This window comes from Copadichromis virginalis, linkage group LG15 (genome assembly GCF_057382275.1).
Source record: "Copadichromis virginalis isolate Kocher_CV1m ecotype Utaka linkage group LG15, C_Virginalis_male_GT1.1, whole genome shotgun sequence".
NCBI lineage: Eukaryota > Metazoa > Chordata > Actinopteri > Cichliformes > Cichlidae > Copadichromis > Copadichromis virginalis.
This window is the reverse complement of record NC_140632.1, coordinates 25,095,405-25,122,320: the sequence shown is the minus strand read 5'-3', so window position 1 is coordinate 25,122,320 and position 26,916 is coordinate 25,095,405. Positions and strand designations below refer to the sequence as shown.

General features: G+C 44.7%; 1 protein-coding gene across 1 annotated transcript; it reads left to right on the top strand.

Annotated features, from left to right (window-relative positions):
* The first annotated feature begins 11,545 nt into the window (after positions 1-11,545).
* LOC146692542 (5-hydroxytryptamine receptor 1B-like) lies at positions 11,546-16,658 on the top strand. The gene has a single exon (XM_085432660.1). It carries the CDS (start codon positions 11,874-11,876, stop codon positions 13,023-13,025), a length of 1,152 nt encoding a protein of 383 aa, XP_085288786.1. The 5' UTR covers positions 11,546-11,873; the 3' UTR covers positions 13,026-16,658.
* Positions 16,659-26,916: the final 10,258 nt, after the last annotated feature.

The following is a 26,916-nucleotide window of genomic DNA, read 5'->3' as shown; positions in this document are numbered from 1 at the left end:
ATACCCTTTCACGTGATTCAGTTTATTTTGAAGTCTGAAGTCTTAACAGGATCTTGAGCTTTTATTGTGAAAGGTTTATGTAGAACAAGCGGACATGCGGTGGTTTTACCGTCGTTGTTGATAACGACAACGCATAAAAACAAACGCCTGTCTGTCTGTAGTGTGGTTATATTAAATATAAGAGAAAGAGAGAACTGTAGGAAATTAATAAAGCCACTACAATAACCATCAAAATAATGAAAAAATATTGCCGTAAATCGTTTATTTTGCGACACCACAAAACAAACAATAGCGTAAAATGAAACGATAGATGTTTTTATATCGTCATCCGATATATATCGTTATATCGAACAGCCCTATTTGTATTATATGATTTATTTATTACATTTTATGTGGAGTGAATAAATAAAAGTATATTTACGGTGGCCCCTAGAGACAACGCACGTACAAACTTCAAAACACGCACAAACCCTGAAGCACGTAAAAACTCCAAAACACGTACAAAACACAACAGAAGTGCTCCAGGATGCTAGGCCTGGCGTTGAGCTTTTGTTACCTAGAGGCTACACAAGCCAGCAAGTACCAATGACCGGGTTTGGTGTGTGGTAGTAGCAGGTAAATGAACATTTTTTTTTAAATTTTTGAATATATATAAGTGCTTGTGTAGAAATACACAAACAATACACATATGCTTTCAATTGTGTAATTTAAGTGATTTAGGTAGCTCTGTTTTGAAGTTCAGTTAACGCTAGAAATGTGTTTCGGAGTTTGTACGTGCTTTTTGGAGTTTGTATGTGTTTTGTCTCTATGGGCCACTGTATATATTTATGTATAAACATATATAAATAAAACCACTTTTTTTTTACATTAGTAATTCCTTTTGTGCATAATTTCATATTATTGTTAATAATAAATTAATTAAAGCAACAAAACAACCTGAAGAGCGGTTCAGAGCCGAAAGAGCCGGCTCTTTTCAGTGAGCCGAACCGAAAGAGCCGGTTCTCTAAAAAGAGCCAGAAATCCCATCACTAGAAGATGGTACACTAAAAATCTGTTACTGGGAAGATTCTGCTTCTCAGAGGTAGCCATTAGAAAAAAGGATATAAGATAAGTTATGAGATTTAAATTACTGCATTAAAAATGTTATTTTTAATTTTAATTTTATGTTTTTTTAATCTGGTTATTTAAAATATCTATAGCTGTTTTAAAATGGAAAGTAGAAGCAAACATTTTAAAATAAAAGTATAACCTACTGCAGAGGATAATTAGCTTGTTTGGATGTTGCATATCAGGTGTTATTCTTTCCTTTCAAGACCAGATGTTTAAAGTGTGATGATTATTTTTCTTAAAGTACTGGTCATTAAAGCAAAACTTAATCAACAAGATATTTTAATGCAACACTGCTCCATAAAACTTTTCTCTTTGCGCTAAAATGTGCCATGGTAGTTAAAAGAATAAAACAAATAAATAACTATACTAATTTAATGTGATTTTTTAAAATATATATTAATATTTATTGTTTGGTCTGCTGAAGATCACGCCCATATATAAGATGGAAAAAGTCAAAATATCGTAAAGGAACATTCAAATACATTAGACACATACATTAATTTGCTTTGATTATTTATTATTTAGGTAGCACACAGATAAAACGGGTTGAACTGAAGAGTTCTGTTTTACTTTTTTCCTCATGTCTTCCTCTGGCTTCACCTGTCTTGACATTTTTAAGGACTTTTATTCACCTTCTTTTTATACCTTCACATGCAGTGGCAGTTACACACAGTAAAGCTTACACTGTAAATGCAGGAGTGTTGGACATATATTTTTTAAATAAAAAAATAAAGATAAAAAATATAAAAGACTAAAGGATAACCAGAGACACAGACACAGTTTAAAATGTTCCCATTTTAAAAGATTTTTATTGGGCCTTTGAGTTCACAGTGTCATGTATACACAAATATATTTATATGTATTTCACTTGCAAAGCTACCACAGTGGTAAACATAGCTGGAGTGGCCATCGGGCATACCGGGCATTCGTCCGCTGGCGATTTTTTGTTTTTATGGGCCGATCAATTTTTTTTTTTTTTTTTTTGGAAGGGTATAAATGATGAAAGGTGTTGGATTGGCCAATTGGTCATGATCGACTCTGGGCTGGACCAATTACAGCCGAGGAGGTCGGATGCACCCTCCCCCTTGTTTAGCAATCTTATAGACGAACTAAAGAAAATGGAGAACAAAAAAAGGAAAGGAGGTGCAGAAAAAATTAGGGCCTCTGGATGTCTGGAGTTTTGATCTCCTCCATACCTGCTTCATGCCCTGGAGGACGGGGCTGTGGCCCCCCCACACCCTCTAGCAGATCATTACATGAAGGAACCTTTAAAAAAAAACAAAACAAGTGCGTCCATGCTCACAGGTGTACACACGGGTGATCACACCCACAAACTACACCCTTTTTGGCTCCTACCTCAAAGCACACTGTGTTCTGTTGATCTTACGTGCTGCACAATAATGTTTAATATTTAGTATTTACTGTGGGGCGATCGTGGCTCAAGAGTTGGGAGTTCGTCTTGTAATCGGAAGGTTGCCGGTTCGAGCCCCGGCTTGGACAGTCTCGGTCGTTGTGTCCTTGGGCAAGACACTTCACCCGTTGCCTACTGGTGGTGGTCAGAGGGCCCGGTGGCGCCAGTGTCCGGCAGCCTCGCCTCTGTCAGTGCACCCCAGGGTGGCTGTGGCTACAATGTAGCTTGCCATCACCAGTGTGTGAATGGGTGGATGACTGGATATGTAAAGCGCTTTGGGGTCCTTAGGGACTAGTAAGGCGCTATATAAATACAGGCCATTTACCATTTACCATATATCATTGTGATGTTGTTTATTCTATTACTCTTGTTCTCTTCTGCATGTTTTCTTTTTTCTTTCTCAGCAGGTGATCCAGGTGATTGATATATGCATTTTCTTTTCTTTTTTTTCCTGCTCATTCTGTTGGTTTTTGTTTTTTGCCCTTCTCCCCCATCCCTCTTCTCAGCTGTTTCTCTTTCCCTCTTTCTTTCTCCCCTTCTTTCCCCCAGTCAAGTCTGTCCCGTATTCAGTAAGTGAAAATAAAATAAACAATAAAAGGTGAATCAAATGGACCATTACGGCAAGGCTGGGATGGTCAATTTGGTAAAGTAAATCTGTTGGGCATCTTTCTTTTCCTTTAGACAACAATTCTGATGGCAAAAGAGCCAAACGGGACAGGCAAAAGAAAAAAGAAAAAAAAGAAAAAATTAGGGCCAAAAAGAAACAAGCCCTTCAGGCAGACGCTGCCAAACGTGTTAAAATAACTGAATTGTTTGGCGGTAGCTATGGCATAGCTTCCACAGATTTAGCAACATCAGCAAGTGGTGGAGGCCAGCAGGTGGATAAGGGAAAGGGGAGGCAAGAGGAGGAGTTATGACCTGCTGTCTATCTGTGTCAGATATAAACCAAGTTTAGTTGTAGTTTGTTTTCGTTGTGTTGACTTTTTACAGTCGCTTAAAATAACTGGTACTGCGTACTAGCTAGCATGACGGAGTTTATATACTGCTGGGCGGGTGCTATGAAGTTACTGATAGTAAATTTTATTTTATGCTTGAGGTTAGTTTCTCAAACTCCTCAAAATCTTAACAAATTGTGCCAATCCTTACATGTTGCACCAGGCTGATTTATCATCAAAAGTGGAGAAGTCTGTGACAGAGGAGACAGAAGAGCAGCAGAGAGAGATGGAGCAAGAGAGAGAAATAAAAGAGCAGGAGAGAGAGATGGAGATGGAGAGATGACTTTATGTCATCCATGAGGGATGCATTTGACATATGTTTCACATATTATAGCCCAACAAGTTACTTATAGCAATTTAAATACGAGCAATCAGTTTTTGGCAAATACCGGAAATCAGTTTTTGGCAGACAATCACTTTTTGGCACAACACCGGCTATTGCAGTTAATAATACAACAGCTTCTTGCCATTTTTTGTGTTTCTTTTTATCGCTGTGTAACTGAGTTCAATTGAAAGCCTGCATGCGCTAGTAACTCTTGCCACAAGTTCCCAGAATCCTTTGCGGTTTTACCCCTGAATGACGTCACATTTTTGGTGGGCCAGTCTCTAGTCAAAATGCCCGGGCCGATTTTTTATCCCAGTCCAGCCCTGGTGGTAAAAACTCAAATATACATGTTGGATCTGCATGATATTAAGGATCAATTACAACCTGGCTTCCTGCGTTCAACATCAAATCTACAAACGGTGTTTTCAGCAGGAAAAAAAGCAGCTTGTAATTTTTTCTCCTGGTTCAGCTAAGAATTCACTGGAAATTACCAACGTTTCCATGCAGTGATGGCTCACCTTTTGAAAGTTTGCTGAATGAAATGCTGAAGTGTACGCATGTCAGTCAGTTTGAAGAAGCATGGCAAAAACACTGCCTTCACATCTGCAGAAACACAGCTGCACCGGTCTCAGATGCAGTCGCAGCATTTTTATTAGTGTGGAAATCATTTCAGACTCCAAGGAGAATTATTTTGACCTTAATGCTAAATGTAAAAAAAAAAAATTATTCACCTACATTCTCCATTTTCTGTCGCTTATCCTGGTTCAAGCTGTCTAAACATACATGTCCTCCCAAGCCATCACCTCCAGCTCTTCAAGAAGAAGCCCGAGGAGCCAGCTGAGCCACATGTTCATCGTGTGCTCCCAATGGGACACACCCAAATGCCAGACCCAGCAGGCATCCTAATCAGATGCCCAAACCAACTCGACTGGAGGCAAAATGACCACAAACAGATTCAAAATAATCACAAAGTGAACCCAGCAGATTCCATCCATCCATCCATCCATCCATCCATCTTCATCCGCTTTATCCGGGGCCGGGTCGCGGGGGCAGCAGCCTAAGCAAGCAGATTCACAGTCATGATAACTGACAAATGACCACAAAGAAGAAAAAATATGCATGCAAAACAGCTACAAAATCAAGTACAACACCCACAAAGAGACACACAACAACAACAAGCCCTGTATCTGCCCTCTCTCCTGGACCCAACTGAAGAAAGTGAAATTAGTTTCTTGTCCTTAGAAACATTTTATTGTCTTAGCAGTTTTAGCCGTGTTTGTTTTTCTCCAGCTCTACATCCCACAATCGCCTCCACTCTGGATGGAGATGAATGTTTGCTGCTGCTGAAATGAGCCAGCCAGCTTTTCTTCATTGTGAAGAAGCAGCAGCTAGTTACAGAGGCCCTTTTGGTTCACTGAACGCCTCATTCCCCCGCTGAGACCGAGGCCTTTCCAGAAGAATTCATTTCTGAGTGTCTGCAACGTGCAGGTGTACGGGTGAAGGTCGGCAGGAGTTTGGGTGGAGGAAAGGGAGCATTGCATTGACTCAGCTGGCTGAGCTGCACAGCATGGACGCGACGTGGACAGAAAGAGAGATGAAGTGTGCTGAATGATTTATGCTGAAAATCTTGCTCTGATTGATATTGCTGGAAGCTCAGAGCTTAAAAATTGAACATCGTTTGCTGAAGGGAAAGAAGTGTCCACAGGATTCTTCAGCTAAACTAAGGCAAACTTTTACTGATGTCTCTCTAAGGTGGTTTAACATTATTTATAACACTGGCTGCTTGACATGTCGACCCTGTTTCCTCTCCAAGCGTTTGCTGAAGCTCCATTGTTCCTTGTTTGCCCCCCAAAAACTCATCGTTCTCGACCTTTACAGCTTTTTATTAGAAGTATTCACATGCAACACGTCTTTAACATCAGTTTTTAAAAACTTGTCACATACACTGCAGCCTAAATCCACATTTAAACCCGAAAACCTTGATTGAATATGAACATTTATTAAACTATGAAATAGCCTGTAATTTAAGCTAGAAGACAGTTACTTGGCTCCCAGGAAGACACAGGGAGAACATGCAACATCTACACAGAAAGACCAGGGCCAGATGGTCGATTCGAACCCAGGCAACAGTGCTAATAATGACCTACCGAAAAGATATGTAAAATAATGATAGAGACACTCAAAATGACCACATATTGACATAAATTATCCACAAAGACAATTAGAATAAATACACACAGATGTAAAAACAACAACAAGAAAATAAAACACAAAAAAATAAAATAAGCAATACACTCAAGATTATGACAAAACTACACAAAGTCGCCATAGATACTCTGAGCCACTTCACGCCACTCTGAGACAGGATATTTCTAATTTTAGAGATGTTGCACAAATGAAAGAAAGCAGTCTTACATATTTGTTTAATATGTGCATTGAAGGACATATCCTGGTCAAAAATAACTCCAAGGTTCCTCACAGTGTTACTGGAGGCCAAGGTAATGCCATCCAGAGTAAGAATCTGGTTAGATACCATATTTCTAACATTTTCAGGGCCAAGTAAAATAACCTCAGTTTTATCTAAATTTAGAAGCAGAAAATTACAGGTAATCCAGGTCTTTGTGACTTTAAGACATTCCTGCAGTGCAACTAATTGGTGTGTGAATCTGGTTTCATAGATAGATAAAGTTGGGTGTCATCTGCATAGCAGTGAAAATGTATCCTTTACCTTCTGATGATACTGCCTAAGGGAAGCATGTATAATGCAAACAGAAATGGTCCTAGAACTGAACCCTGTGGAACTTCATAATTAACCTGAAGAGGACCCTTCATTTACATGAACAAATTGGAGTCTATTAGATAGATATGATTCCAACCACTGCAGCTCAGGAGTTAAAAATAAGTTAATTATATTTAAGACTGAAGCATTAATTAATGGTGGGACTTCTTTGAGCAATCTTGTGGGAATGGAGTCTTAAAGACATGTCGGTGATTTGAAGGAAGTAATTCCTGAACTCAGAAAGATCAACCGAAGGAAAAGAGTCAACATAAATAACAATGCTATTGAAAGTAGTTGTACATAATGCTATGTCTGTGTGATGGTTACAAGTATTTTTTTTCTGTAATGGTAAAAATTTTATTTGTAAAGAATTTCATGAAGTCATTACAAGTTAATGTTAAAAGAATGATTGCCTCAAAAGAGCTCTGGCTTTTTGTCAGTCTGGCTACAGTTTTGAAGAGAATCCTAGGCTTGTTCTTATTTCCTTCGATCGGTGATGAATAATAAGATGTTCTAGCTTTACAGAGGGCTTTTTTAAAATAGAGCAATAAACTGACTTTCCATGCTAAATGATGATCTGCTGGCTAAATGAGGAACAGGAAATGATACTCTACCGCAGAGTGAACCAACACCAAGTGAGTGTAAAACACCAAACAAAAACACCACAAATTGGCCTGAAATAGCCAGAAAGACACCCACAATAATCACAAACAGATGTAAAATAACAATATATTGACTCAAAATGTTCACAAATTAAGAGAAAATGACCACATATTTACATAAAATAGTCAGAAAGGCATTCAGAATAGCTGCACACAGATTTAAACATAATTAAAGCAAAAACTGTTGTAAAACATCCACAGAGACACTCAAACTATTCATGCAATAAATAAAATGACCACACATTGACATAAAATAGAAACACGCCTTAAAGATCATAAAAATACTCAAATTTACCAAACACTGATGTTAAATATTCATAGAGATACTCCAAATTCCCAAAACACATGTAAACTGGTTATAAAAACACTCAGAATTACCACAAATTAACATATGATGACCATGAAGATGAAAATGACTTGTGAAAATGGTTGGTTTGTTTGTTTGTTTGTTTGTTTTTTTAAACCACTGAGTTATGTTGAATTAGCTGCACTCATGCATGGGGTTTATTTAGTTGATTCTTAGTGAGTATCAGTGCAGCCTGGAAACAGTGTGTTACTCAGACACAGTTGTTATCTGAACTAAACTGTCTCTCCATTTTCATCTTGATAGGACCTGAAGGCTGCAGAGGATCGAAACCGTGTGACCTCAGTGACCACAATCCATCACGGCAATGATGCCGAGCACCTGCTGCTGCCGCCTCCAGCCGTCATGTGTTCAAATGGACATGAAAGGAGAACAGACGAGGAGAGTAACAGCAGACGTCTGCGCTGGCAGCATTTACAGTATGTTCCTTAACAAGGTCACACCGGGATATGAAACAAACAAACATTTGTGTGGAGACATCCAAGAAGACTTCAGATAAAACTAGCAGCAAGAAACACATAAGATAAGATACCTTTACTAGTCCCACAAGGGGAAATTTCATGTTAAGGCTGCCGACCTATTGCACGCAGTGGCGGCGCCATCTTACCCTCCGACCATACATACATTACACAAAAACATCACATGGGGAAGACAGGTCAGAGAGGTATAACAATGGAAAATGCACCACATGAGGAAAAATAAGGAGAAAAAAATAACTCCCCCCAGACTGAGCTCCAACAGGGAGATCAGTTTGAGAACAGAACAAAAAAAACACCTCTGCACTTAGCACATGAAAAAACTCTTAATACACCAACACATGACAAGCAACAGGGATGGGTAAAGGGTGAGAGACAGCCAGTGTAGACAGTGCATCCGGGCCTGCAGCATAAGCGCTGGTCTCCTTGATCCACCATCAGCATCGGAGCGTCGAAGGCGTTTGGAGGGGGAGGGGGGATGAGTGTACATCTGCATGTGTATATATGTCTGTGTGTGTGTGTGTGTATGTATGTGTCCAGAGTTCAGCTGAGACAGTGTCCTTCGCCCTGCCAGGCTAAGGTGGCCTTGCATAGGATGGGAAGAACAGTCTAAACACAGTCGTTATCAGGATGTTGTTGTTCAGCTCCAGCCTTGAGACCGCAGCTGGCGCCGAAAGGGTAGGGTGAAGTGATGGTGGTTTTTACTTTAGTGCGACAACTCATATGAATTTCAAAGCTGTTCTAACAGTGCAACACTGGTCTCTCAATCTCCCGTTGGAGAGCCGCGAGCTTCTCCATGATTTTATCAACCTTACGCTCCGTGATGTTGTCATTCTTGTGCTCAAAGAGCCGATTCTGAAAACTCATGACCGCCGTAAGCTTCTCCAAGATCTTATCCGTGCTGCACTCAATGAACCATTTTGAGAAACTCACGCCTCGTCCCATCGTTCCAATCCCAGCGGGCAGCCTTGTGGGGGTTTGAACAGCCGATTCCGCTTTCTTAATTCTTCGATAAGTCAGGGCTGTCTCTTGCTCTCCCTCTTTGTATCTTTCACTCACTCACTCACACAGACACACCACCATCAACTTTGCTAAATTACTAATGAAAAACATTGACTAGGCAGCTGCAATTGAGGTTGTTGTAGTCATGGTAATTTTGTGAGGCCACATTGAAAAGCCTCGGATACGTAAGAGTAGAGCTGCCACCCAGGCAAAAGAAAAATAGAGCTATATCATGTTAGAACGTGAACAGTTTATTGTCATAACAATATACTTTTCATGTTCGTGCAATATACCTTTCACGTTTGAACAATATAATTATCACGTTCCTACAATATAATATTTATATTGTATGAACGTGACATTATATATTAATGCGCCAGTGCCCGGCAGCCTCGCCTCTGTCAGTGCGCCCCAGGGTGGCTGTGGCTACAATGTAGCTTGCCATCACCAGTGTGTGAATGTGTGTGTGAATGGGTGGATGACTGGATATGTAAAGCGCTTTGGGGTCCTTAGGGATTAGTAGAGCGCTATATAAATACAGGCCATTTACCATTTACCATTACTCTATTTTTCTTTTGCCTGGGTGGCAGCTCTACGCTTACGTACTCAGATGAGCTTGAGAGCAAACTGCTGCTGAAGCTTAACTATCACCTCACTGAGTGAAGAAATGGCACATTTTTGCTAAATATGCAGAAATAAATGCACACCCATACAATTTATGGTAAATTGAGCTGCCTTGTATGTAAGATAAGATAAGATAAGATAGAACTTTATTAATCCCTCGGGTGGGTTCCTCTGGGAAATTTGATTTCCAAAAAGCACAGCACCGACAGAAGTTACAGAATATTATATATATATATATATACACACACACACATACACACACATATATAAATACAGAGACAAATATAAATAAAATATACGAAGGGGATAAATAGGAATTAAAAAAAAATGTACATATGTTGAAGATGCCTCGTTCTAATGTTTTCTCTGAGGCTGCTGTGCCATTTGGAGCAAAAATGAATATAAAGTTTACAGCATATCTTGTCACTGGAAATTGTTTGCACTGTTTATATATTTATATTATTTACTGTAGGTATTGGTGAAAAAAGCTTTATGTTGTGAAAAACTGAAATCTGGAAATTAGAATTGTGCCTTATTTTGTTGATGTTTTTACATATATTCCTTTTGAAAATACTAAAAATTTGTATATTTGTTAATTTTTGTTTGTCTGATAGCATTTATTTATAAAATAAATTGGACATTTCAAACAGTTACTCACTACTTGAGTAGTCTTTTCGCCAAGTACTTTTTTACTCTTACTTGAGTAACTTTTTTGACGACTACTTGTCACTTTTATTTGAGTAATAATATTTTAAAGTAATGCTACTACAATTTTTGGATACTTGACCCACCTCTGCAGCTAACTGAGACTAACTGCAATCTACTGACATTTAGAGATGAGATTTGACACACAATATAACTTTAAAGCTTTATATTATTTCAGCCTACACTCATTTAGATTAAGATCACCTGAGTTTCCTGGCTGTGGATCCAAAATGTGATCTCTGGATCTCAGCTTTGAACTGAAGAATTATTATGATAATGATGATACAGGAACAACAACAGCAGAGGATATCAAATACACCAAATCCTAAACTAAAGAAAACCCATCTATGAATACAACATGAAAAGAAGTCTCTAATCAGACAGCTTCTTCAGAGATATATTTTGGGTTCAACTACTCTGCATTTCTTTATGTCTTGATGCATGCTCAATCATCTAGGTAAGTAAAGCCCAAAAAGTTGATTCTGTTCATTTGGACAGTGTCCAGATGAACAGAATCAACTCTTTGGGATCTGCATTTCTTTAGTTTGCTTCCAAGGAACCAGATTTTCTTGTCATTTTTTTAAAAAGTAGTCATAAGTAGCAGTTCTTCAACTTTGTGGTCTTTCAATGTTTTCTTTGGACATTGGCTGCTTTTTTGTTCATTTACAGGTAACATACAGATAAACTCAGATACTGATCCCCCATTTAAGAAAAAATCAGAAAAGTATCTGATTGGGTAGTAACTGAGTCCTCAGCACAGACTTTGTATTATTGCAGGGTGTTAAGTACATAGAACCTTGAGGCAACTGTTGTTGAACTGAATACCTCCCAAACCTATAAATATGTGATGCTTTAAATTGATTCTTGCGTCTTCGTTGCTCACAGACTCTTTGGTTGAGATGTAAAAGAATAGAACATTTTCGGGGGAAAATATTTGCAAGAGTCCTTTAACCATCTGAGATTTTTTAAAAAAAGAAGGGGAGGGAGAGAGGGAGAGAGAGAGAGAGAGAGAGAGAGAGAGATAGGCGTGCGGTGCGTTGGCAGTATAAAACCTGGAGTCAGACTTGAGCAGCTCTGAACTTGTGAGGAGAGCTGAACGCGGATGAAACTCCCGCTTTCTTGTTTTATACTGAAAAAAAAAAGAGTCCAATATGAGAGAAAATGACCGGAGAATGATGGAGAGGCCGCCCTCTGAGCCTTCTAATTCTCAGCTGCTGGATATTTAAGTTGATCAGAGAGTTTTTATGTTAAACATGCCGCGGGTGACGCGAACAGGATGAAGAGGAGGAGGCAGAAATGTGTCGGATAAGTGCTGGAGATGGAGACGAGAAACGCGCGCGGTGGATGAATATCTGAGGAGCTTCGGAGCGGTCTCCTTTGCGCTCGATGACAGCGGGGTCTGACCGGGGAAGGTGGAGGGATGGAGAATGCCAGTCAGCTTAAACCGACTCCTGCCATCTACGGAGAGCTGCTAAACATCTCGACCAACGACACCCATGCCAATTTCACGGCGAAAGCGGAGCCCAAGGACAGTAATGTGGCTCTCCAGGCGGGTCTGGCCGTCACCTTAGCGCTCATAACTTTGGCCACGACGCTTTCAAACGCGTTCGTCATCGCCACCATTTACCAGTCCCGCAAACTGCACACGCCGGCAAACTTTCTAATCGCGTCGCTGGCGGTCACGGACCTACTGGTGTCTATCCTGGTGATGCCCATCAGCGCGCTGTACACGGTGAGCCAGACATGGACGCTGGGGCAGGTGGTCTGCGACATCTGGCTGTCCTCGGATATCACGTGCTGCACCGCGTCCATCCTGCACCTGTGCGTAATTGCGCTGGACCGCTACTGGGCCATCACGGACGCGGTGGAGTACTCCAAGAAGCGCACGCCGGCGCGCGCAGCCGGGATGATCGCCACCGCCTGGGTGATTGCCATCTCCATCTCTCTGCCGCCGTTCTTCTGGCGCCAGGTGAAGGCGGAGGAGGTGACGAGCTGCAACGTGAACACCGACCACATTTTTTACACCATCTACTCCACTTTCGGCGCGTTCTACATCCCCACGCTGCTGCTCATCGCCCTGTACGGGAGGATATACGTGGAAGCCCGGAAGCGCATCCTGAAGCAGGCGCACAGCAAGCCCGGGAAGAGACTCACCTCTGCGCACCTGATCACCAACTCCCCCGGCTCGGTGGCGTCCACCACGTCCCTGAACTACGGGACCAACGACTCCTCCTCCTGTGACACTACCTCGTCCGCGAACGTGAGCCAAGTCAAAGTCACTGTGTCCGACGCGCTGCTGGAGAAGAAGCGCATCTCGGCCGCCAGGGAGAAGAAGGCGACCAAAACTTTGGGAATAATCCTCGGAGCCTACATCATCTGCTGGCTGCCGTTTTTCATTTACACTCTTTTAGTGCCTCTGTGCGATTCCTGCTTCCACCCGGAGCTATTTGACATTTTCACCTGGCTCGGTTACCTAAACTCCTTAATCAACCCCATCATTTACACCATGTCCAACGAGGACTTCAAGCAGGCCTTCCACAAACTGATACGGTTCAGATGCTTCAGGGCCTGAAGGACGATGCCAGCCATGATTTTACCCCGCCCCCAACACACACACACACACACACACACACACACACACACACACACACACACACACCTCCTTCAAGCTCCCATCTGTAAAATACCAGGATTGAGTCAAACATTGATCCCCCCCCCCTCCCCAATCCCCCTCCCCTTCTCCTAAAGTTGCCATCACCCAAAGCCAGATTTCTTTATGGCACAGTGGCTCCAGAAGGAGCGTCTGCCTGATAGGTGGTGCAGGTGGTGGACATGGACCTGCCTCCCGGCCTGTGCTGCTATTGAGGATGTTGGTGCAGATGAGAGGTGTCAGTGAGTGTAAGGCGTGTGACTCGTTTGCAGGTGATTGTATTGCTATAAAGACTCAGAGAAAGCTCCCCCTTCCCCATACAGGGGCCACCCCCCGCCTGTATGTGCTGCACTTGGCTGCAGCATACAGACTCACTTTGCCATAAGAGTTTGACAGCCAGCCTCAGTTGGCTCGTAAGCACAAACAGCTTAAGACTAAGCTACCATGAGCCCGAAGGGCAAAAAATAAGATTTGTGTTTCATTTTCCCGTCAATAAGGGGAAATACCGGTGCCTACAACATGTTTAGTTCAGTTCTTCAGATGTGCCTGGCCCTAACGGGGGCAAAGGCATGATTTTAGTTTGTGGGAAAAGATCCAAATTTGGTTTATTCTTGTGGCCAGTGTGTGTATTTCTGTTTCTTTTTCTTGCTGTGGCTGATGTTCACCTTTAACCATGGCTCAGAACTGAGTGTAATTGTACGAATCTGTATGCATCAGTGTGATTTTTACATTAATTTGTCAAAAAAAGAGGCTGGATTTTGCTTGGTCATACTGTAAAATAGTGCTAATCTCAGAGAGAGGGAGGAGCCGGTACTGTAAAACCCAACCTATCTACCAGAGCTCTCTAAAGATGCATTCCTAAGTGTTGATGTTTGCTTTAATGTGCCGTCTCATATCAGACTCAAACAATTCAGATCTGACTCTAACGGCTGCTGATGCAGACTCCCATCTCTTGGCATTTGTGTCTTCCACACCTCAAAAGTTGTGCAAATTTATTTATTTTTAAAAAGCTGGAAAATGTCACGATATTCTGATCAAAATCACATGTTAAATGTCAGGCTGTAGCTGCTGCTGCTGATCCCTTAAAAGAACATTTCAAGGGAAAAAATCTTAAAAAAAAAAATCTGTTTGCTTGCAGCTTCTAAAAAAATGTAAAAAATCATTTTATGGATTAAAAAAAAAAGCCACACATGTGCAGGACCATAGCAGAGGCAGTGAGGTGATGGGCTTGGTTTTGTTAGGGCTGCTCTACTGTGGCTGTGTGGTGTACTAGTTATTCACCCAACGCGGGAGAGAACGCCTAATTTAAGGCCAACAGGAGAGATAAAAACCCTGCCTGATGGTCTCAGGCCTGGATCAATCAGGAAGGGCATCCAAATCAAGCATGTAGTGACTCATTAGCAAACAAGGGAACAGCTGAAAGGATGGTTCAAATCCTCTGGAATGACAGTGGATTTTTCACCCTTTAACTTTAAATTCAGCTGAATAAATGAAATAACTACAGTTTTAGGGTGATGGCAACTTTGGCTTTTTTGCAGGGTAAAAGTAAAGGAAAATTGACTGTGAATCTGATTTATTTTATCTTCATTATATACGCTTCGTAACAGGAAGCTGAACTTGTCCAAGAAATTAAGATCCAACTTAACTGCACAGTCTTAGGTGTCATTTCTTGGAGTTCTGTTTGTACAGTTATACCCAGTTTACACACTGGTTAGTTTTTAAAACTTATTCTGTTCAGTTTGGGCCAACAACATATGACATTCAAGTGATTTACAGTAATTTACCATATTTTAGACTTGAAATTAACAAATTATTTATTATAAATTAGCAAATACAATTTAAAAATTAAATATATAAAAGGTAAAACGTTTTGTTTGTTTGTTTGTTTTTTTAAAAAAATGAATGGATTATTATTTACTGAGTTGCATTTGACTCTTAATTTGGCCTGTGTTTGTAAAATTTCCAGCGATGCCCTGAACATATATAATCCCAGAAAGCAGGTTGGAACCATGTCCAGGTAATTTATGGAAACTGTTAAATGGTTACTGGATTTCTGCCCTAGGGCTAAAGGAAAAGGTTAAGGCTACTCTCAAGACGAGACATCCAAATATTTATCGTCACACTCATACAATGCTGTCAGACAGTTTTTCCCTCCTATCAGTTCAGGAGCAGCTACAGCAACACTAAAGAGTCTGAAGTAACACGTAGAAATAAATAAACAGTTTGGAGAGGAAGGTGAGTTTCTAATATTGTACTAGCCTTGTAAAAATTCACAAATTTCACAAAGAAATTTCACAAAAATCTAAATTTTCACTTAAAATTAAAAATTTCCTCACAAATGTGTTCGGCTTTATAATCTACAATTCTGCCACTTCTGTCTTTGAAAAGAAGATTTTCTCTTTTTTTTTGTTTTTTTCTTACCCTCAATGCGCCCCCGTAGCTACAGAGATCTAGCAGATCTTCAGACTTTGATGTGAAGTCAGGAGGTGATAATATTAGCTTAATTTAGCATAAACATTGAACTCAAAGGAGAAACAGCTAGCATCACATCTCTTTTACTCAAATCTAGAGAGAGTACGCAAGCTTTAAAGGTGAAAGGTCGTGGGCTAGCTTTCTCTCCTTGGTTTATGCTTTTGCGCTAAGCTAAGATAGGCTAAGCAGGTGCTGACATACAAAAGAAAGAATGGTATTGATATATCTCACATAGAAAGCTGTATATTATATATATTAAACTTTTCCATCAAAATTAAAAGGCTGAATTTTCTACTCATCATAAAGGTGACCTATTCTGCTTCTACCTAACCCCATATTTTTATTTTGAGACTCCACGAGAGTAACTTTGGATAAATCCTGGTTCAAAATAATCCTTATTAAGCTCATACTGGCCCTTAAATAGTCCCGTTCCTGTCTTTTTAAGACCCACCTACCAAAAAAAGGCAGATTAGCTTGCAGAAGCCAGCTGAGGGATTAAAATTGTTGCTTTTGGCCGACAGAGATTATTTTTACTCACTTTTTACTGCGTTATTTGAAACTTCGGCACATTTAACAACTATATTCCGAAGATAATGAAGAGCAGGATCAGTCTCCTTTAACAAGGGAAAATTCACTGAGTTGTTCCCGATCAACACTGAAATTAATGAGTTTGATTCCCCAATAGAAACAGTGAAAGTGTCTATCCACTTTAAAAAATAGAAAATCCCGGTGCAGTTTCTCTCGAAGAGATCCCACCTCTTCCTGTAACTGAACGGCGGCCACTCTGGGATTAGGATAGCCATTGTGCTCAAATCCAGCTCTGTGACGAGTCGCCTCTTTGTGTACAGTATCGATCAGCTCAGTGTGAAATTCATCTGGTGGCTCCGTCAGTCCAATGGAAGTTGCATTTCATCCAGGTTAGCTTTTTGCTGTACAACGCTTCTGCGCACATTGGCGATGCACTGTAACTGCTCTCTGCTCTGCAGGATGAAATCCAGCCCGGATGGAGCACAAAAAGCACTGCTGCTGTTGTGAAAACTTAAAAAATGAATAAAAAAGGTCTATGGCATCATGAGGATGTGACCGTTTGCTCACTTGTGTTCATTTATTCCGATTTGAATGATTCTGAGCCTTAAAAAGAGGCGTCAAAGAGAGCGCTGGCATTTCTTCTATCTGCCAGAATCTGTTGGCGTTTCAGTTTGCTCTGAGAGGATAAAACATTTGACAGATGTGAGCTGATAGAGGTGCTGCGTGACGACATTAACAGTTCGTAACTTAATTAATCAGCAGGGGAAAAAAGTGGAAGCTGTAAGGAAAATGTCTGCTGTGACTGCCTAATGAAATGCACGCCCTGCTTCTTTTTTGTCTTTTCCATGCTTCTTATCTGAATCTGCATCCTCCACCGTGAGTGGGGATTATATGTTAATGCACCCAGCTCAGCATACATACAGCATAATAAGGGCTTTGTCACGCAACAGCAGTTAGGTGGCCGTTGTGTTGCGAGTGTATAGGTTTATTGCTGTTTTTGCATTTTAAGTGATGTGCAGTGTTTTAAAAGTCAGCAGTTATTCTCACAAACATCAAATGTGCACTTTAAAACCACAGAGTGACTAGAAACATATTTAAGTTCATATTGCAGTAAAAAATGACCCAACAATTCACCGCAAGGTCAAAGTCACCCTGTTAGTGTGTGGAGATGATTCTGGTGCGAGTTGCCCATTTTTAGTTACAATATCGGCTTTTCGTGAATACAAGGTGCAGTCAAAAACTTCCAGGAACAAAACCAGAAGCCTTTCCTGATTTAAATTTGACTGAACTCCCCTTCAATGTCATCTTTTTGTGTACCTTTGGATTGTTTCGGTGCTGTTGTCATCTTTAGATGGAGGACCTGTTATGTCACTTTATACTTTGTGCCTCTGTGATGGACCCTGGATTTCCTCCCGTGTAGAAAAAAAGGCGGTCCTTCAACTTGATTAGCATTTTGGGGAATTATGCCCTAAGATGCTGACAGTCTCGGTCCAGGGGATGAGTTCATGGTGCACCAGCTGATCTGTGTTAAACAACCATAAACTCCTGGTGTCCGTCCCACTTTCAGTTCCAATTTCAGGCTGGACTATTCTTCGGCTGGACGATGTTCAGTTGGAGCTAAAGACCGGTTCTACTTACCTGTGCAGATTCTTCAAATAAAATTTGGGTTGGTTTAAAACAGAAGACAGAGCTTTGTTGGTGGTGGAATCACAGAGTGAGGATTGTAAGTGGTCAGAAAGCGACTTCCAAACAGAGGTCTGAATGTAGCAGCCCTGTGTAAGCCGTCCAGTCATGCCTGAGAACATGGCCTTGAGTGGGACAATGACCAAATTTAAATCATTTAAAGTTTTTGATTCTGACAGACCTGTTAAAAACATATATTGAAAATTTCAGCAGCAGTGTTTGTTTCCAGAAAACGTGACCCAACAACTCAGGACAAAAATCTTCCTCAAATGTCAATGTGAACAGTTTCACAGAGGAACTATTTTCAAGCCACATCTGGAAAACACAGCGCAAAAGCAAGTTTGGATGTAAACGTAAATCGTAACATCTCAGCTAGACATACACTTCCGCCAGGACTGTTTTCAACAGCTACCCAGGAGGCCCGAGCCCCCCCAGCTGGCTCCTTTAGATCTTAAGGCCCATTATCTCAACTCAGAGCCTCCTCCAACTCTCCAAGATCCCCCCTTGATCACTAAGGCGAAGTGCAGAAACTCTATGGAGGAAACTCCTTTTGATTGCTCGTATCTCTGTCTTTCACTCACTGCCCAGATCTCATGACCATGGATGAAGGTTGGAATGAAGATTAACTGGTAAATGGAAAGCATCGCTTTGCAACTCATCTGTGTCTTCACCCAACTGGAGATCCGCATAACTGCAATTTTTGCACCAATCTGCTGGTCCATCTCCTACTCTGTCTTCCCATCACTCCTGAAAAAGATTCTGCGATACTTCAGAGTATCCGTGACAACCAATAGAGACCAATAGAAGTCAGAGGGGGTGTCCAAATTCATGGGCTGCGTCCTCCTGAGGCCGGATTTGTAGGCCGATTACGTCACAGTGACGCTGTCATGGTCCTGGGCCATGTGGGCCCAGTATTCTTAGTTTTCATGTATTTTTGTATTTCGTTCCTTATTTAGACCATGTTTTCTGAGTTGCCCTGTTGTGGTGTTCCTTATGTGCGTTCCCTTTGTGACTCTCACCCCCTGTGTGCCCCTCTGTGTATCTGTGAGCCTTCGTCTCTCCTTATGTTTTATTCCATGTTTCCCCTGCCCGTTATGTCTAAGTTTTCCCCGTGCTCTCTCTCCCCCCTGTGTGCCCTCTCTGTATTTATGAGCCCTCGTCTCCCTTTGTGGTTGTTCCATGTTTCCCCAGCCCGTTATGTCTGTGTTTTTTCCCCGTGCTCTCTCTCCTCCTGTCTGAACCTCTGTACTTCCTGTTTGACTCTGCCCGTCTCCCGTCAGTGTCTCGTTATGGTTATCTGTGTCACCTGTGTTCCCCGTGTGTTCCCACTTTCCTCGTTAACCCTCTGTGTATTTCTGTCTGCGTCTTCCTCTGTTCGGCGTCGCGTTCTCCCTCATGTTGTGTGTGTTCCTCCCTGTGTTTCTTGGCGAGCTTTGTATTTAGTTTTCCCAGTTTAGTTTTGTATTTCCTACGTTCTGCCGTGCCAGCATTAAAGCTGTGTTCTTTAAGTTTATCCCCGTGTCTGTGAGTCTGCATCTTGGGTCCTTCTCCTGCCTGCCACACAACGAACCATGACAGAAGAACGCGACCACGATATGGACCCAGCGACTCCTGGCAGAGACGTAATACAAGCGGTGGAGTCGTTATGCTACCAGTGGAGCCGAAGCTCTAGTGAGGAGGAGAGGGAGGAGTTACTTTCCTCGTTGGGGACAAGCGTCGCGGTGTTTCCCTGGTTATGGGAGGCGCTACCCCCTCTGATCTCGGACTTCCTCCGCACCATCCTCCCAGCCTGCCCGCGGCAGCATCAGCGGCCCGGTGTGCGGACTGCGTCACCACAGCCCCGTGGCCGCGCAGCCTCCCCTCCGCCTGCTGTGAGCATACAAGTCGGCACGCTGAGGTTCGCCACGGCACCACACTCCTCTACGCTGGCGCCGTCCCTCTACTCGCCGGCTTCCACTTCGCTGTCGCAGCCCAGTCGTTCACCCTCACCGCCTCGACCGACCTACCCGTCCTCCGCTTCCTATCTGGCACGGATGTGGTCAGAAGACGAGGAGCCGGTCGCCACGGAAATCGAAGTTTCATCCACGACCACCTCAAAGAGGAAGCGGCGTTCGCGTCGCCGTCGCCCCGCGCTACGGCATGTTTCGCCCTCCAACGAGCCACACGAGGATGCGGGGGAGGTCATGGATTTCGACCTGGAGGAGCGGCAGCGTGCAGCATGCGATCAACTGGATGAAGAGCTCCGGTGGAAGCCGTGGCTAGCTCCTGACTATGAGGAGATCTTCCGGGGAACCCGCCTGGCTCTCGGGGGTCCCCTGAGCTTCCAGGAACTCTCATCTACCGCTCCATCAGCACCCAGTTCACCAGCCTCTGCGACGCCGCCCGGCGCGCATGAAGCACCGTTGTCTGGTTCATCGGGAGCTGCAGTCAAGAAGGAACGGCGTTCACGCCGCCGTCGCACCACCCCACAGCCGGACATTCGGACTCCTAATTCACCTGCTGTGGTGAGTGAGGACTCTGTGTCTTTTCCAGACATTATGACTGTTCACTCAGGAGCTGTGTCTTGTGTGGCGGAGGTCAAAGCGAGCTGCTTAGCACCCTCGCAGCCACCCTCAGTTCAGTTAGCTCCCTCGCAGCCACCCTCAGTTCAGTTAGCTCCCTCGCAGCCACCCTCAGTTCAGTTAGCTCCCTCGCAGCCACCCTCAGTTCAGTTAGCTCCCTCGCAGCCACCCTCAGTTCAGTTAGCTCCCTCGCAGCCCTTCACAGCTCAGTCGGCTACCCTCCTGGAAGCCCCCGCTGCCTGGTATTTTCAGCATCGGCATCTTTTCCCGTCAAGATTTATCGCTAAATCATTCGATCCTCCCTTAAGAGAGAGACTGCATCCTCGCTGTCTTCACCCCAGTACACCAGTGTCACCTGGGCCTCCTGTGTCACCCCCGGTGCAGTCTCCAGTAGCTCCAGTGTCGCCTGTAGCGCAGGCCCCAGTAGCTCCAGTGTCGCCTGTAGCGCAGGCCCCAGTAGCTCCAGTGTCGCCTGTAGCGCAGGCCCCAGTAGCTCCAGTGTCGCCTGTAGCGCAGGCCCCAGTAGCTCCAGTGTCGCCTGTAGCGCAGGCCCCAGTAGCTCCAGTGCCGCCTGTAGCGCAGGCCCCAGTAGCTCCAGTGCCGCCTGTAGCGCAGGCCCCAGTAGCTCCAGTGCCGCCTGTAGCGCAGGCCCCAGTAGCTCCAGTGCCGCCTGTAGCGCAGGCCCCAGTAGCTCCAGTGCCGCCTGTAGCGCAGGCCCCAGTAGCTCCAGTGCCGCCTGTAGCGCAGGCCCCAGTAGCTCCAGTGCCGCCTGTAGCGCAGGCCCCAGTAGCTCCTGTAGCCCAGTCCCCGATAGCAGTACGGTCCGCTGGTCAGCTTAACATCCAGCCAGGGGTCTCGAATCTCTCTGGCTCTGCATCAGCTCCTGCTGGGAGCTCGGATGAGCTCATCCAGGACTCCGCGGCTCCCACGCCGCCATCTACCTCGTCAGCTGGAGGGTCCGAGGGGCCCGTTCAGCCTCCTGTCTCCGCTGGAGGGTCCGAGGGGCCCGTTCAGCCTCCTGTCTCCGCTGGAGGGTCCGAGGGGCCCGTTCAGCCTCATGCCTCGTCAGCTGGAGGGTCCGAGGGGCCCGTTCAGCCTCCTGTCTCCGCTGGAGGGTCCGAGGGGCCCGTCCAGCCTCATGCCTCGTCAGCTGGAGGGTCCGAGGGGCCCGTTCAGCCTCATGCCTCGTCAGCTGGAGGGTCCGAGGGGCCCGTTCAGCCTCCTGTCTCCGCTGGAGGGTCCGAGGGGCCCGTCCAGCCTCATGCCTCGTCAGCTGGAGGGTCCGAGGGGCCCGTTCAGCCTCCTGTCTCCGCTGGAGGGTCCGAGGGGCCCGTTCAGCCTCACGCCGCATCAGCTGGAGGGCCCGAGGAGCCTGTCCAGCCGCCACCTGCGACCGCCTCGTCGTCGCCTGGTCCGGCTGCATCTGCCTGTGCTTCTGCTACGCCTGGGCCAGCCTCTGCCTGTGCTTCTGCTACGCCTGGGCCAGCCTCTGCCTGTGCTTCTGCTACGCCTGGGCCAGCCTCTGCCTGTGCTTCTGCTACGCCTGGGCCAGCCTCTGCCTGTGCTTCTGCTACGCCTGGCCCAGCCTCAGAGTCTTCGTCCTCGTCTGGCCCAGCCTCAGAGTCTTCGTCCTCGTCTGGCCCAGCCTCAGAGTCTTCGTCCTCGTCTGGCCCAGCCTCAGAGTCTTCGTCCTCGTCTGGCCCAGCCTCAGAGTCTTCGTCCTCGTCTGGCCCAGCCTCAGAGTCTTCGTCTTCGTCAGCTGCAGCAGCCTCAGAGCCTTCGTCAGCTGCAGCAGCCTCAGAGCCTTCGTCAGCTGCAGCAGCCTCAGAGCCTTCGTCAGCTGCAGCAGCCTCAGAGCCTTCAGCCTGTGCTTCGTCTGGTCCTGTGCCCACCCGGCCATGGCCAGCACGCCTGACACTGGAGAGCCGCCGCCGCCTTCCGCGCGGCCGGCCCCCTGAACTGCTCCGTCGTCTCCTCCGCCGCCGCCTTCCGCGCGGCCGGCCCCCTGAACTGCTCCGTCGTCTCCTCCGCCGCCGCCTTCCGCGCGGCCGGCCCCCTGAACTGCTCCGTCGTCTCCTTCGCCGCCGCCGCTGCCTTCCGCACGGCCGGCCTCCGGACCAGCTCTGCCACCTGTGCCACCCGCCTGGTCGGCCCCCCGACCGTGTGACCCGTGAACTCTTGTGCCTGTGGGCTCTGGGTCGGCCCCCTGAACTTTATTTTGACTACGGTCATGTGCTCCTGTGTTTTCTGTTGTTTGTTTTGTTTCCCGTTCTGGTCCCTCCGTCCCGGTCCCCCGCCTCCCGCCCTGGGTGGGTTGTTTTCTGTTTTTGTTTCTCGGGTTCGGGCTGTCGGGAGCCAGCCCTTTAGGGGGGGGTGGTGTCATGGTCCTGGGCCATGTGGGCCCAGTATTCTTAGTTTTCATGTATTTTTGTATTTCGTTCCTTATTTAGACCATGTTTTCTGAGTTGCCCTGTTGTGGTGTTCCTTATGTGCGTTCCCTTTGTGACTCTCACCCCCTGTGTGCCCCTCTGTGTATCTGTGAGCCTTCGTCTCTCCTTATGTTTTATTCCATGTTTCCCCTGCCCGTTATGTCTAAGTTTTCCCCGTGCTCTCTCTCCCCCCTGTGTGCCCTCTCTGTATTTATGAGCCCTCGTCTCCCTTTGTGGTTGTTCCATGTTTCCCCAGCCCGTTATGTCTGTGTTTTTTCCCCGTGCTCTCTCTCCTCCTGTCTGAACCTCTGTACTTCCTGTTTGACTCTGCCCGTCTCCCGTCAGTGTCTCGTTATGGTTATCTGTGTCACCTGTGTTCCCCGTGTGTTCCCACTTTCCTCGTTAACCCTCTGTGTATTTCTGTCTGCGTCTTCCTCTGTTCGGCGTCGCGTTCTCCCTCATGTTGTGTGTGTTCCTCCCTGTGTTTCTTGGCGAGCTTTGTATTTAGTTTTCCCAGTTTAGTTTTGTATTTCCTACGTTCTGCCGTGCCAGCATTAAAGCTGTGTTCTTTAAGTTTATCCCCGTGTCTGTGAGTCTGCATCTTGGGTCCTTCTCCTGCCTGCCACACAACGAACCATGACAGACGCGATGAAGGCTGTCCCAATTCGTAGACTCCTCCGAATGCAGCCGACAAATGCGTCCTCCTTTTCCCCGAATTTGAAGGATGGGTTGGGTGTGTCCTTCGTGGCCCACCATATCCCAGAATTCAGCCAATTCCAGTTTTCAACAATGGCGGCCGCTACCAAGTTTTTTAATATTACCCTTATTACTCTTTCTGGGTCACAAAATAAACTTCTAACATATATTCAGGTGAGAACGTAGCTGTGTAAACTTCAGATATCTGCTCAGTTTATCAAGACACCACATATTTTCAAAAGTGCTCCGACGTTTTCAGAGGCGCCTGTTATCCACCTGCTCGATAGCTAGCTGGGAGCTCGAGGGTCACTGAAGCCGCCGTGAATGGCAAACTCCCGGCACATCATTTAAAGATCACTGCGGTCTTTCACCACTCAGGTTAAACGTAATATATAAGTCACTTAACAATGTTATTGTTTGGCTTTTTTCAGTGTTTTATTTGTTCGTGAGTAAATCGGTTTGGCTGAGATTAAAGTTATTAGATTAGATTAGATTAGATTAGATTAGATTAGATTAAAAAAAAACTTTTTTAATCCCCCGGGTGATTTTCCCACAGCTGAATAAACGTCAAACAGAAAACTGATTAAACAGAAGTGTGAGATGGTCGAGAATTTACGCCAGTGTCCTGTTACATTTTATATAGCAAGGAGCAGACAGCTGAGTTTATTAAACTCCACCGAGACAGCGGTGACGCTAATCAGAAGGCTAGACCGTCCAATATTTGCTAATTTACTTCCGGCCTACCTGACCTCCTGAGGACCCAGCCCACTTAGACCGCGAAGGCCAGTCCTCAGGAGGATGCAGCCCATGAATTTGGACACGACTAGAGACATTTAGTGACTTCCATAAGTCAATGTTTTCTCAACTTTGAAGCAGGCAATTGAGCCAACTGCCAGTGATCGTAGAGGATACTGCAGATCAACATATGAGGATGATGTAAATACATTAGAGCGTTGCCTAGTCAACCGAAGCCTGGAACCAGCGACCAGCAGTCAGCTATACAGCAATGTCCAAGATGTGAGGGGCTTTCTCTGTGGACGCCCTTGGACGGTGCTTCCGTGCTTGTTGACTTGTGCCTCGCTGTGATGGTGTGGAGTGTGGGTATTTGTTAGTACCATCATCATAGCAACAACAATCAATCACTGAGAAAGCGAACTGAGACTCATTCACAAACTTTGTTGATATAGAACAGGCTGACGTCTCACCACAATGATCCAATCCTTGTTCCTTTTGATGTACAGCAACAGGCTGCACAGGCTACCACCTGATCAGCTTTACATGTCTGAGACCCTGATGTCACCTCCTTGGTCAGAGGCCATCAGCAAAAAAAACCCCAGCGGGTTAGCTGTTGGTTAGCTCTGAGTGTGCTCCAGATCGATGTCGTGAGGTTCAGTCACCCTTTCGTTATTGATGACGTCCTTATTCAACTGTCAACCAAAGCTACGACAGTCCACAAGAGAAGCGAAGAAGAGAGTGCAGGAAGGGGGGAGTGGGTGGAGGCGAGTTTCAGGGCTGATTTTTGACAAAAGGATAATAGCAAGGGTGAAAGGAAAGATTTACAAGATGGTAGTGAAAGCTGCTGTCATGTTTGGTTTGGAGATAGTGGCACTGACAAAAAGTCACCGAGCTGAAGCGTGAACAGCATGGACAGGACCAGAAATGGGGGATGGCTCGGGTTACGGAGTTTGGACATGTGCATAGGAGAGAGAGTAGATATATTTGGCAAAATGATGGTGAATGAGGATGATGAAGATGGAGCATCCATGCAGGAGGAGAAGAGGACGACCACAGAGGAGGTTCATGAATGTGGTGACAGAGGAGGATGCTAAAGTCAGATGGAGGCAGAAGATCGGCTGTGGCGACTCCTAAAGAGTTTCCCCAACCCAACAGAATAGAAAACCATCATTTTCATCAGGTATTATTCTTAGAAATACGCCCATTGCTAGAAAACACACGCCTAATGTCAACTGCTTGGTCCTCCTGAAATCTCCACCTGTTTGTGTGAATCTGAGCTCTGAAGAACATGTCACCCAGAGCAAGTGTGCCTCATAATTATCAGTTTTTGGACAACTATTGAGCTCTGTGGCACAAAGAATGGGAGGCTTTGACAGACACACACACAGTACTTGTTAGCAGACACGTTCTCTGTTGTTTTGGCTCCGCACATGCGACAAAATATAAACCGTTGCCACACTTCCTCTTTTAAACACAAATTTAGAAGCTTGTGGTATCTGCCAAGAAACCCAGAGCCAATGTCATCCTTTCCTCTTGTCAGAAATTAATATCTCCGGCTCCCTTTGAAATTGATCAGTCCGTCGTGGCCCGCTGAACACTGTTTCCATGGTCTGATGCTCGGCTAAACCATGGCAACGCGAGCCCTGCTGGAAGTGTATCCTGCTGCAGGAGCCAAATAAACACATCGACTGGAATGTAGATGAAGGCACAGAGCTGATGTCACAGCGCCGTACCTGCTTCTCACACTGTCGGAAGGTTTAATTTGGAACTAATTTGTTTGTGCTGACAGAGCCACACATGTGTGATGCTGTAACGTCCATCTTCAGGACAAAGATGATGGTCAGTTTGAGCTTCAGGGTGTGACTGAGCTTTACCCGGCTGTGCTTAGGCACAGCCACTGTGTCTTTATCAGCTCTCACTGCTCACAGCAGCAGATCTTTACCTGGGCCTGAAGCTGCTCCGACCACACAATCTGTCGCCCACAGACACTGAATGTAAGGATCATTTAAACATATGTTGTTGCATTTTCCTGCAAATTTCTACATTTTTAAGTTGTCTCTGTCTAAAAGTCTCTGCTCTGCAGCTTTTGAATGAATCATAGTTTTATTACTTTGATCAGTTTGAATGGAAGAATGGATTCAGAGTGTTTTCTGGTATTCTAAGGTACATTTTGGCATTTATTACACACAAAACTGCAGAAGCAGTGAGGGCAGATATTTAAACAGAAAATATTCATCAATCATATCTGTAGGTCAGCTTGTTTCAGTGCACATGAACATTCGGTTTATTTGGTGTTTTTTTTATTTTACTTTACTTAATTTTATTGAGCCATTTGTTCTGTTTTATTGTGTTTTGAGACTATTATTTCTTTGCACTCTCTTTCTTTCTTGGGAATTCTTTCATTTTATTGAGCTACATTACTTATTTCAATATTTTGTTATGATCCATGTTATTGAGCTGGATTTTTACAATACTCAGCCTCTGTGTTTTACTTTATTTTATTGTGATTTCCTTTTGTATTGTTGGTACTGGATTTTCAGAATTTATGGGTTTTATCTAAAAAACAACCCATTAACATAAGAGGGTGAATAGATTATTCTCATCCTGAAGGTCTCTGAATTTTGCGTGTCACAAAATGACTTTCCTACTGGAAACATTTTACTGATAGTGAGACCAGACAAACAAACCGAGCATGTCGTGACGCTGGTA

Coding starts and splice junctions, on each gene's coding strand:
- LOC146692542 (XM_085432660.1), top strand. CDS start 11,874: ATGGAGAATGCCAGTCAGCTTAAACCGACTCCTGCCATCTACGGAGAG.